Source organism: Pogoniulus pusillus, chromosome 27 (assembly GCF_015220805.1).
Source record: "Pogoniulus pusillus isolate bPogPus1 chromosome 27, bPogPus1.pri, whole genome shotgun sequence".
Lineage (NCBI taxonomy): Eukaryota > Metazoa > Chordata > Aves > Piciformes > Lybiidae > Pogoniulus > Pogoniulus pusillus.
This window is the reverse complement of record NC_087290.1, coordinates 18,110,245-18,122,663: the sequence shown is the minus strand read 5'-3', so window position 1 is coordinate 18,122,663 and position 12,419 is coordinate 18,110,245. Positions and strand designations below refer to the sequence as shown.

Here is a 12,419-nt window from a genome sequence, read left to right as displayed (position 1 = left end):
ACACAGAGCACACAGCAGAGGGAAAAAAAGAACTCAGTGGTTCGTATCACTACAGAGTCCTCCACAACCACTCTGTGCTGGTCTTGATTCTGCTCCGTGTTCTTCTTTCAGGCTTCAGCTTCCCTTTCAGCACATCCATCTACTACAGCCTTTTCTGAGTAGGTCAAACACTCTGTGAGCTAGGGGCTGGGCACACACATGTCTCCTCATTCTGTGCTGGGTGCCTGGCAGCAGAGCCCAACCCCACCTGGCTACAGCCTCCCTGCAGGCAGCTGCAGACAGCAATGAGCTCTGCCCTGAGCCTCCTCTGCTGCAGGCTGCACCCCCCCAGCTCCCTCAGCCTCTCCTCACAGGGCTGTGCTCCAGCCCCTCCCCAGCCTTGCTGCCCTTCTCTGGGCACCTTCCAGCACCTTTCTGAAACCAAGGGGCAGACTGTGTATCTGACAGGGCTGGGGGTTATTTCTGACTCCCAAGCTTTGAGCTTTCTGATTAGAACAATTGCCTCCAAGGAGCAAGATTGTGCCTTCACTATCCACTTTGGCCAACATAATAGCCTTTAGTGCTCAGTGTGTGTTATAGGTGGAGTTGGTAGTCAGGCCTATTGTTGACATTTCCTGACTCTTTTCATTAAAGCCTCCTGTTTCAGTTGCTCTCACTGGGTGGAATTTTAACTGTTTCGCCTGGAATTTGGTGTGCTTGGTCTTTGTCTTGGGTTTTAGTCTCTATTTCTTTTCAGTCTTCAAGCAGAGTTACTTTGGCCTTCAGGGAAAAGGTCAAGCAAAGAAGTTAGGTATTATTATTATTCACTGCTTGTAGCAATTATTGGGGAACCTTTATTCTTAAGCTCCCCAACTTGTGAATGCTTGAATTTGCTGCTGGGGTTGTTTTATGATACCTTTTTAATATGCAATTGCTTAACCTTGCTGAGAGACATAAATGTCAATACCTTAGTGCTTGAACATGTAATGCAATTCATGTGAGTGATGAAATACAGCTGCAAAATACAAGCAAGTGGAGTCTTTTTTTGGGGGGGGGCAGTGCCATCTTGTTAAGAATGTATTGTGTTTCACAGCTGATTGTACTTGAGAGCTCCTTAATAACCCATGTAATGATTTCTGAGAGCTTTTCACAGGTAAATAGTGATAGAACAAGAGGGAGTGGCCTCAAGGTGTGACTGGAGAAGAGGAGGCTCAGGGCAGACCTTATTGCTGTCTGCAAATACCTGAAGGGAGGTTGTAGACAGGTGGGGTTGGGCTCTTCTGCCAGGTACACAGGGACAGAACTAGAGAACACAGCCTCAAGTTGTGCCAGGGCAGGTTCAGGCTGGATGTTAGGAGGAAGTTGTTGTCAAAGAGAGTGATTGGCATTGGAATGGGCTGCCCAGGGAGGTGGTGGAGTCGCTGTCCCTGGAGGTGTTCAAGCAAAGCCTGGCTGGGGCACTTAGTGCTGTGGTCTGGTTGACTGGATAGGGCTGGGTGCTAGGTTGGACTGGATGATCTTGGAAGTCCCTTCCAACCTAAACCATTCTATGGTGATGGCAAAGGGGAAGTTCTGGAAGGTTTTATGATCAGCTTTATAAAATTTCAGACACTCTCAGTGTAAGAAATCCTAGTTTATATTTTCTGCTCTGTTTGCTTTCTGACCTGCAGATCCTTTACCACCACTTCGTTTTGAAATCAGTAAGGAGAAAACTACACTCACAAGCTTGCAGGTTCAGTGGGATCCTTCCTCAGGAAAGGTGGACCTGTATCACCTAGCATTATTTGATCAGGATAATAAAAAGCTTCAAGAAGTCTCCATACCAGGAAGAAGTTCAAACCTGGAAAATGCTTTTTCCAGCCTCATCCCTGGGAATAAATACAGCATTGTCCTCAGTGCAGTCGCTGGAAATAAGAGCACCCCAGAGCTCCGCATCAGTGGATCTACAGGTAGGACCTCTCTTATTATAGCTCAACTAACTAAACCTGCTTGGAGTATTTCACAGTGCTGCACCTTGAAAAGAACCTCTCTCTATATAATTATTCTACCTGACAAGATACAGAATCATAGAATCAACCAGGTTGGAAGACACCTCCAAGATGATCCAGTCCAACCTAGCACCCAGTCCTATCTGATATCTCTTCAGTATAAGTAGCATTAAACAGTCACTGGCTACCATAAGTAGTTGTTTGCTGGGAATGTTGCTGTAGCCTACCTGGATGTTAATTTAGGGTTGGGTTTTTAGTAACCCTAAAGCTATTAAATATTGCTTTAAAAGTAAACTTGTTCACATGTGCAGAAGATGGAGATAACTGTCAGGCTTTTTCAGGGGCCGTAGTTGATTGGAGGTTGACCGTGAGCCAGAAGTGTGCACTTGTGGCCAGGAGGAGCAGTGCCAATCTGAGGTGGATTAGAAGGGTTGTGGTTAGTAGGTTGAGAGAGGTTCTACTGCCCCTCTACTCGGCCCTGGTGAGGTCACAGCTGGAGTACTGTGTCCAGTTCTTGACCCCCAGGGACATAGAGTTGCTTGAGAGAGTTCCACACAGAGCTCTGAAGATGATTACGGGAATGGAACAGATGTTCCTTATAATGAGAGCCTGAGGGAGCTGAGGCTGTACTGCCTGGAGAAGAGCAGCCTGAGAGAGGACCCCAGGAATGGTTAGATAGATGTGCAGGTGAGTGCCAGGAGGCTGGAGCCAGGCTCTGCTGGGTGATGCCCAGTGCCAGTCCAAGGAGCAGTGGGTGGGAGCTGAGGCATAGGAAGTGCCATGGAAACATGAGGAGGATTTTTTTCCCAGTGAGGGTGACAGAAACCTGGCAGAGGCTGCCCAAGGGGGCTGTGGAGTCTCCCTCTCTTGAGATATTCCAGAGCTGCCTGGCTGTGTTGCTGTGTGATCTGCTGTAGGTGCTGCTGTGGCAGGGGGGCTGGACTGGATGAGCTTTGGAGATCTCTTCCAGCCCTGACACTCTGTGATTAAGCATGTGGTTTTTATTTCAACAGTACCATCCCCTGTGAAAAACATCCAGGTCAGTGTCAAGACAGACACCATCCATGCCTCGTGGTCTCCTGGCTTTGGACATGTGGATCGCTACAGGCTGCTGTTACTGGATAACCAGGTCCTGGTTCGCGAGGATCAGCAAGAGCATCCTCTGACCTCCTACACGTTTGCAGGACTTACAGCAGGCCACCTGTATAACCTTTCAGTCATAGCTCATGCTGCAGGTTTGGAGAGCAGCAGTTCTCAAGCAGTCAGGACAGGTATGATTTCAGAATTCCTCACAGCACCACAAGAAGCTCTTTCCAGGGAGAGGGGTGAGACACTGGCACAAGTTGTCCAGAGAGTTGTGGAGAGTGTCCAAGGGAGGGCTGCAAGGATGCTGAAGGGGCTGCAGCACTGCCTGAGGAGGAAAGGCTGAGAGCCCTGGGGCTGCTTAGTCTGCAGAGGAGAAGGCTGAGAGGAGATCTGAGCAATGTCTGTCTAGAGATGAGGGCTGGGGGTCAGGAAGGAAGGCACAGGGACAGCCTCTGCTCACTTGTGCCCTGCCACAGGACAAGGGGCAAGGGATGGAAACTGCAGCACAGGAAGTTCCAGCTCAAGAAGGGGAAGAAGTTCTTGAGTGTAAGGGTGAGAGAGCCCTGGCACAGGCTGCCCAGAGAGGTTGCGGAGTCTTCTTCTCTGGAGCCTTTCCAGCCCTGTCTGGATGAGTTCCTGTGTGACCTACACTAGATTCTGTGGTCTTGCTCTGGCAGGGGGGTTGGACTGGAAGCTCTCCAGAGGTCCCTTCCAACCCCTAACATCCTGTGTCCCTGTAGGCAAAACCAGAGCCACACCTTTGCTTTCTTTCATTTCTGAGAGAGATAAGGTGCAGTTTCTCACACAAATCTCACTATGTCAGTGTAACTTAGAATCACAGAATCAGTCAGGATTGGAAGGGACCACAAGGATCATCCAGTTCCAATCCCTCTGCCATGGGTAGGGACACCCTACTCTAGGTCAGGCTGGCCACAGCCTTATCCAGCCTGGCCTTAAACACCTCCAGGCATGGGGCCTCAGCCACCTCCCTGGGCAACCCATTCCAGGCGCTCACCACTCTCATGGTGCAGAACTTCCTCCTCACATCCAGTCTGAACCTACTCACCTCCAGCTTTGCTCCATAACTCAGTATTAAGTGAATTTAGCATGAAGTGAGTTGTGATTCCTAGGGCACACAGATGAGTGCTGCTGTCTCACAGTGCCCTAAGCAGGGATGGGCTCCGTTTCACTGTGACCAGTTTCTCTGTTCAGACACAGTCGTTCCTACTTCCATCTCACTTAGCTATGCAGAAGCAAAACTTAATTATTGCAGTCTGAAGGTAGCAGGTGTTAGATGTTCTGTGGTGGAAGTCTTTTGTTCTCTTTCTTACTGTTCTCTTTTTTTTTTAGCCCCAGCTGAAGTCTTAGATTTGACGGTGACTAACGATGGCAGCCTAGATACTTTAAAAGTGAAGTGGAAAAGACCTCCAGGAGACCTCAGCTTCTATAACATCACTCTGTCTCATCTTGGATCAGTTGAAGCTGTGAGAAGTTTGGAGGCAGCAGTCACAGAGACTCGCTTTGAGAAGCTGACTCCAGGACGGCTCTATCAGGTCACTGCCCGCACAGTCAGCGGAGAGCTGTTTGCTGACCGGGTGGCGGACGGCAGGACACGTAAGTCTAATGCTTCAGGGAGAACTCAGTAACCAGTGGGAGTTTTGCCCTTGCTGGCCTTGTGAAAAATCACTGAGGGAGGCAAAACTCTTTGGATTCTAAGCAAAGTAAGGCAGAGGTCACAGCGTTGTTCCAGGAGTGCCCCTTCCTGAGTCTCTGGCGACAGCGCTGGTGAGACCCCACCTGGAGCACTGTTCTGGAGCCCCTGCTCCAGGAAAGATCTGGATGTGATGGAGCATGTCCAGAGAAGGGCCACGAGGATGAGCAGAGGGCTGGAGCTGCTCTGCTGTGAGGACAGGCTGAGAGAGCTGGGCTTGTTCAGTCTGGAGAAGGCTTCCAGGAGACCTTATTGTGGCCTTTCAGTGTCTGAAGGGGGCTACAAGAAAGCTGGGGAGGGACTTTTTAGTCTGTCAGGTAGTGATAGGACTGGGAGGAATGGGTCCAAGCTAGAGGAGGGGAGATTCAGATTAGACTTTATGAAGTTTCTCACCATGAGGGTGGTGAGAGCCTGAAACAGTTTGCCCAGAGAGGTGGTGAAAGCCTCATCCCTGGAGGTGTTTAAGGCCAGGATGGATGAAGCTCTGAGCAACCTGATCTAGAGATGTCCCTGCCCATGGCAGGGATTGTAACTGGATCATCTTTGAGGTCCCCTTCAAACCCTGACAGTTCTGTGATTCTGTTAGCTTGGCAGCAGGAAACAAGAATGCATTTTGGATCTCATATATTGGGGTGAGTTTGTAACAAAACTGCTCCACACTACCACGCTTCTGACCAACTGAGTTACATTCTGGGGAAACCTGCATCTGGCCAAGTTGTTAACAGACGTTTTTAGCAGTTTTGCAAGGTTAAATATTATCCTTTGATCCAGAAACAAATTCACAGATAGGAAAAGGTCAATTCTCCACTTTCTTTACTGTTTGACAGCATGAGTAGAGCTGGGTTTGTGTTTTGGTCATCTTCCCTCAGAAGTATAATTTCTTCTGGTACCTCTTGTATGAGTTCTGAAGCTGAAAAATCCTGGCATAACTCTCCCACAGCATTACTGGTCCCAAAGGTCTGTGATCCTCTCCACACCAGCATAACCCAGACAGAAGTTAGATGGGGGGAAAGAAATCCATAAGTGGATGAGGAGTGCATAGGTGGATTGTTAGTAGGCAGCCAATAAAACGAGGACATGTGTCTGAGGGAGCGAGCAGAGTATTTATTTTAGAGATTATTTAGCATCCACAACTGAACAGCTCATGTGAAAGGTACATGCTTGACATAGCTACCTGCTAGCTTGTCCTCAGTGCAGGATGGAAGAGAGCTGGAAGCCTCTCATGATCAGTAATTACAAAGCTGGACTGGTTACATGCAGGGCTGGTTTATTTGTCTAGCCTACCTTTATGATCATCATTTCCTTCTGGAGGGAGAGTTTCAGGCCCTCACTCAAAGCACTCATCCCTAAGTTTGTGGCCAGGCTCCGGTTGGCTTTCTGGGCTGCGTCCAAAGAGGTTTCTGGTGTCAGAAACCTACAGTGGAAGAGTGGTTTGAGTGAGGAAGGGTAAAATTCCCCTTTCGTGCACAGCAGCCTTTGTAACGAGATCCCTCGCCGTGCTCTGGCTGCTCCGAGTACGTGCACGGTAGCTGCGGTTGCGGGGCAGGTCGTGCGGGTGTGCGGTCGCCTCGTCCCGGGGCGCTGTGCTTCAGGACTGCTCTGGCTGTGTTGCAGTGCCCCAGCAGGTGTCGGAGCTGAAGGCGGGCGGCGGCGGCTGGCTGGGGTCCCTGCGAGTGCGGTGGCTGCCGCCTAGCGGCGACTGGGAGAACTACCGCCTGCTCCTCTGGAACCGCTCCGCCCTGCTGCTCAACGCCACCCTGCGCAAGGACACCACCGAGTACCTCATCCACGACCTGGGCCTCATCCCGGGCAGGCAGTATGATGTGGACGTCGTCGTAGAGAGCGGCGGTTTGCAGAGCAGGGCGAGCTGCACGGGGAGAACAGGTTGGTGCGAGCGTCTGGGAAGTGTCACAGAGTCACAGCACCATGCAGGCTGGCACAGCCCCTAGGGAGCACCAAGCGCAGCCTAGAGCCCTGCTCTGCGAGGTTCACCTTAAACCACAGCCCTAAGCACCACGTGCAAACCCCCCTGAAACACAGCCAGGCTGGGGGACTCCACCACCTCCCTGGGCAGCTCATTGCACTCCCTCACCACTCTCTCTGTGAAAAAATGATTCCTAATGTCCCATCTAAACTTGCCCAGCCTCAGCTTGAGGCCATTCCCCCTTGTTCTGCCTCCAGTTCCCTGTGAGCAGAGCCCAGCAGCAGCCTCCCCACAATGTCCCTTCAGGTAGCTGCAGCCAGCCATGAGCTCTGCTCTCAGCCTCCTGTTTTACACTAACCATCCCCAGCTCCCTCAGTCACTAAAAGGGCAGCAGCTTCAGCTGAGCCCTGTGGATCTTGGAATCACAGAATTCATTTCACTGTCCTCATAGCAGACCTGCTGCAGCCCTCTAAGCATCTTGGTAGTCTCCTCTGGATGCGCTCTGATGGTTCCATATCCTCCTTGTGTTTGGGACTCCAGAGCTGTACACAGTACTGCAGGTGGAGATGATTCTTTACAGCAGCTTGGGAGGTGGCATTTGTGTTGAGTCCACGGTCCAGCTCTTGTGACATTTGTGCACTCTTCCAGCTCCAGAGGCTGTTCTCCAGCTCCGTGTGAAGCACGCTAATGAATCCTCCCTCAGCGTCATGTGGATGACCCCCGTGGCAGAGTGGGACAGCTACGTGGTCTCACTGGGGGACAGGGAACTCACTATCATTAAAAAAGGCCTGGCAAAAGAAGCTAAGGAATTCACCTTCACCGGCTTGGTACCTGGAAGGAAGTACACAGCTACCATCACTACCATCAGTGGGATTTTAAGCAACTGGACTTCAGTGGAAGGGAGAACAGGTAAGCGTTGTAGGATCATGGAGTGGGTTACTTTGAAAGGGAGCTCAAAGCTCAGACAGTTCCAACCCCCTGCCATAGGCAGGGACACCTCCCACTAGAACAGGTTGCTCAAGGCCTCATCCAGCCTGGGCTTGAATACCTCCAGGGAGGTTGTGGAGCACAGAATCACCCAATGTGATCAAAGATCCCATTCTGTGCTTCTGTGCTCCACAACCTCCCTGGGCAACCTGTGCCAGTGTCTCACCACCCTCACTGCAAACAACTTCTTCCTAACAGCCACTTTCAATCTCCCCTTTACCATTTCAAACTCATTCCTCCTCATCCTCCTCTCATTACAAGATCTTGTCCCTCCCCAGCCCTCTTGGAGCCCTCTTCAGATACTGCAAGGCCACTCCAAGCTCTCGCCCAAGCCTTCTCTTCTCCAGGCTGCACAGCCCCAACTCTCTCAGCCTGTGCTCACAGCAGAGCTGCTGCAGCCCTCTCAGCATCTTGGTGGCCTCCTCTGTGCTGGCTCGAACACTTCCATGTCCTGCTTATGTTGGAGGCTCCAGAAGTGCACACAGGACTGCAGTTTTAAACCTGACTAGAAGAGGGCCATGTGAGGACTCTGATCAAAGCAGTGTGCCTCCAAATGTGCACTGCATTATGAAATACAGAGAAAGCAGGTCTCCTGCTCATCAAATACAGAATCACAGAATGGGTTAAGTTGGAAGGGACATCAAAGCTCAGCCAGTTACAGCCCCCTGCCATAGGCAGGGACACCTCCCACTAGAACAGGTTGCTCAGGGCTTCATCCAGCCTGGCCTTGAACACCTCCAGGGAGGCTGTGGAGCACAGAAGGCACAGAATGTGATCAAAGATCACATTCTGTGCTTCTGTGCTCCACAGCCTCCCTGGGCAACCTCCCTAGATGGCTGTAGCTGAGGTATTCATCAAACTAAATTTGTCATTTAAAGGGAATGAGAGAAGGGGAAAGGGAGAATGAAAGATGGGAGACTGAGATAAGCATCAAACCCCCAAGCGGTTAGGAACTGATGGCTTTCATTTAATGGTCTGTACACAAATAACCATCTCCTCCACTTCCCTGACCTTGAGTCATTTGGGGCTGGCTGAGAAAAGCTGTGCTGAAACCTGAAAGGCCTTTCTCTGCCTGAGCTATTTTCCCATAGACCACATCCCAGCAGACAGGAAGAGCAGTGCACGAGTTAAGATTATTTTTAGCGCCCTTGAGTTCGGCTGCCAGTTGGAATGTTCTTTTTGATGCACTTCCTCTGCCTGACTAAACTTGGGCTGTTTGGGGGTGTGTGGGGGGGGTTGGCTTATTGTCTGTTGTTCCTCCTCAGTAACTTTCTGGCCATTCTCTTTGCAGTGCCAGCCCAAGTGAGTGAGCTGACTGTGGAAAGTCAGGGATCGACCAACAGCTTGTTCACCAACTGGACGACAGCGCTGGGGGACGTAGACTCCTACCAAGTGCTACTGATCCATGAGAATGTTGTCATTAAGAATGAGACTGTGCCCAGTGAAACCAATGGATACCACTTCTATGCCCTGAAACCTGGAGGGCTCTATTCAGTTGTTGTCACCACTGTCAGCGGGGGGATAGCTTCAAGGCAGAAGATCGCAGAGGGGAGGACAGGTAAAACAGGGAAATACTCCAGCATGGCTTTGTCAGATCCTCACAGCTGAGTTTCTTAAAGAGGATCATCATGTCACTAGGTCACAGAAACAGCCAGGTTGGAAAAGCCCCTCAGGAGCACCAAGTCCAACCTAGAACCCTACTCTGCGAGATTCACCTTAAACCATAGCCCCAAGCACCACAGACAAACCACCCTGAAACACAGCCAGGCTGGGGGACTCCACCACCTCCCTGGGCAGCTCATTCCACTCCCTCACCACTCTCTCCATGAAAAACTTCTTCCTCATGTCCAATCTAGACCTCCTCAGCCTCAGCTTGAGGCCATTCCCCCTTGTTATGACTCCAGTGACCTGTGAGCAGAGCCAAGCAGCAGCCTCTCCACAGTGTCCTTTCAGGTAGTTGTAGACAGCAGTGAGGTCTGCCCTCAGCCTCCTCTTCCTCAAACTGCACTGAGAATTCAGAACTGCAGAGTTTCAGCTGTGATTTTCCTGTTTGTGATCTCAGACACGCTGTGGGTCAGGATTCCTGTTAAAGAGCCTTAGGGAATTAACTGCTCTGCCTACAGCAGGATCACTCTGTGGTGAGGACAAAAAATTGCCCTGGGAGAGATACACAACTGGAGTGGATGAATCAGGCTACAGGAGTTGGGACTCTGCAGCATGGAGAAGAGGTTTCCAGGAGACCTTGGAGTGGCCTTGCAGTATCTGAAGGGGGCTCCAGGAGGGCTGAGGAGGGACTATTGACAAGCTCTGGTAATGAGAGGAGGAGGAGGAATGGGTTTGAAGTGGCAGAGGGGAGATTGAAAGTGGATGTTAGGAAGGAGTTGTTTGCAGTGAGGGTGGTGAGACACTGGCACAGGTTGCCCAGGGAGGAGACCTTTCCTGGAGCTGATGGCAGCTTCTCTGCTGAGGTAAGTCAGTTCAGTACCTCAGTGGAAGAGTGACAGCTGATTATGGGTAACATCTGCCCCGGTATGACTCTGCCATGTCTCTGTCTGAGGGGTGGGAGTTCTGACAACGTGGAGCCTTTTGGGCTCACCTTGCTGGCTTGGAAAAAAAAATTGCCTTCCTGTTTTGGCCACTAGGAGTCAGAGAGCTCCTGGGGAATGAAACACACTCTGCTAGGGACCTTACCTTCCTACAGGCCCTTACTGATGGATGGCAATTGGAGAGGATAACTCATCTTGAGTGCTGTGTCCAGTTCTGGGCCCTTCAGTTCAAGAGAGATGTTGAGGTGCTAGAAGGTGTCCAGAGAAGGGCAGCAAGGCTGGGGAGGGGCCTGGAGCAGAGCCCTGTGAGGAGAGGTTGAGGGAGCTGGGGCTGTGCAGCCTGCAGCAGAGGAGGCTCAGGGCAGAGCTCATTGCTGCCTGCAGCTGCCTGCAGGGAGGCTGTAGCCAGGTGGGGTTGGGCTCTTCTCCCAGACAACCAGCAGCAGAACAAAGGGACACAGCCTCAAGCTGTGCCAGGGCAGGTTCAGGCTGGATGTTAGGAGGAAGTTGTTGGCAGAGAGAGTGATTAGCATTGGAATGGGCTGCCCAGGGAGGTGGTGGAGTCTCTGTCGCTGGAGGTGTTGAAGCCAAGCCTGGATGAGGCACTTAGTGCCGTGGTCTGGTTGACTGGCCAGGGCTGGGTGCTAGGTTGGACTGGATGAGCTTGGAGGTCTCTTCCAGCCTGGCTGATTCTATGAACAGGAGCTGGCTAGTTAAGGCTCTTCTGCTTTTTGCTCTTTGTTGCACAGTTCCTTCCAGCGTGACTGGAGTCACAGTGAATAACTCAGGTCGCAGTGACTACCTCAGCGTTTCTTGGCTGCCAGCTGCTGGAGACGTAGACAACTACTTGGTGACCCTCTCTCATGATGGTCAGATTGTGCAGACTCTCACCTTTTCCAAGTCCTTTAGTGAGTGCTCCTTCAGCAGCCTTACTCCTGGAATGCTCTACAATGTGACCATCACCACAAAGAGCGGCAAGTATGAAAACTACTTCTTCAGCCAGGAGCGAACAGGTGAGTAAAAGCCTCTGAGCAAAGCCAGTCACCATAACCACTTTGCATAGCTGTTATCACAGGGCAGTAGGGGGTGGAAGGGACCACTGGAGATCTTCAGGTCCAACCCCCCTGCCACAGCAGGACCACAGAATCTAGCACAGCTCGCACAGGAACACATCCAGACAGAAAGTGTGCAGTGTGATGCTGCATGATACAAGCAGATTGTCTCAGAGCTGCACTAGCTGAGGCCTTGTTGCACCACACTTGTTGTATGTGCTGATCCTACTTAGTTTTTGTTGGCTGTGCAAACTCCCTGCAGGCTCTGGTATTATTTGTTCGGTTTTGTTTTGTGCTCGTAGATTGTGGAGTACCTGTTCTGCTGTCTGGGCTGGAAAGGCTCCAGAGGAGGAGACTCCACAGCCTCTCTGGGCAGCCTGTGCCAGGGCTCTCTCACCCTTAACACTCCAGAAGTTCTTCTCATGTTGAGCTGGAGCTTCCTGTGCTGCAGTTTCCATCCCTTGCCCCTTGTCCTGTGGCAGGGCACAAGTGAGCAGAGGCTGTCCCTGTGCCTTCCTTCCTGACCCCCAGTCCTCAGCTCTTGACAGACATTGCTCAGATCCCCTCTCAGCCTTCTCCTCTGCAGCCTAAGCAGCCCCAGGGCTCTCAGCCTCTCCTCATCAGGCAGTGCTGTAGTCCCTTCAGCATCCTTGTTGCCCTCCCATGGACTCTCCAATAGATCCCTGTCCCTCCTGAACTGGGCAGCCCAGCTGCAATGATCAATCAATGATCAATCTATTGATATCTGACCAAACTGAGCTGAGTAAGCAGGAGTTGAAGGGTCAAATGATGAAATGACAGCTTTGCAGATTCAGTTTGATTCTTGTGCCTCTACTGCTGCTTTGTTATACTAAATTCTTCTAGCATGACAAAAAGTCCTGTGCCAGTCCTGGTGAATGAAACGTCCTGGATCAGTTCCGGCTCAAAGGCATTTTCTTGCCTTTAACCCTTCTGCTGAGCTCCTCAAGGGTATCCTGCAGAGCACAGCCTGACAAGTTACTCACTGAAAGAATGGAATAGAACTACATAGCTGTTAGTAACATGTCACATAAAAGAGCAACACCTAAGTCTGTTGCTTTAGTGGGGTAACAGCCATGCCTGTGAGTTTGGCCATGGGATGCTCAAGGAAATTATGAGAGGATTGGA

At 51.1% G+C, this 12,419-nt stretch overlaps 1 protein-coding gene across 1 annotated transcript in view; it reads left to right on the top strand.

The window, feature by feature from the left end:
- PTPRB (protein tyrosine phosphatase receptor type B) overlaps positions 1–12,419 on the top strand; it is a 69,057-nt gene that overhangs the window by 23,176 nt on the left and 33,462 nt on the right. Inside the window, exons 5-11 of the mRNA XM_064165897.1 lie at positions 1,650–1,928; positions 2,981–3,238; positions 4,404–4,667; positions 6,379–6,648; positions 7,337–7,597; positions 8,967–9,233; positions 10,971–11,234. Of these exons, the coding sequence (XP_064021967.1) occupies positions 1,650–1,928; positions 2,981–3,238; positions 4,404–4,667; positions 6,379–6,648; positions 7,337–7,597; positions 8,967–9,233; positions 10,971–11,234 (1,863 nt within the window). The remainder of the gene's footprint in view (positions 1–1,649; positions 1,929–2,980; positions 3,239–4,403; positions 4,668–6,378; positions 6,649–7,336; positions 7,598–8,966; positions 9,234–10,970; positions 11,235–12,419) is intronic.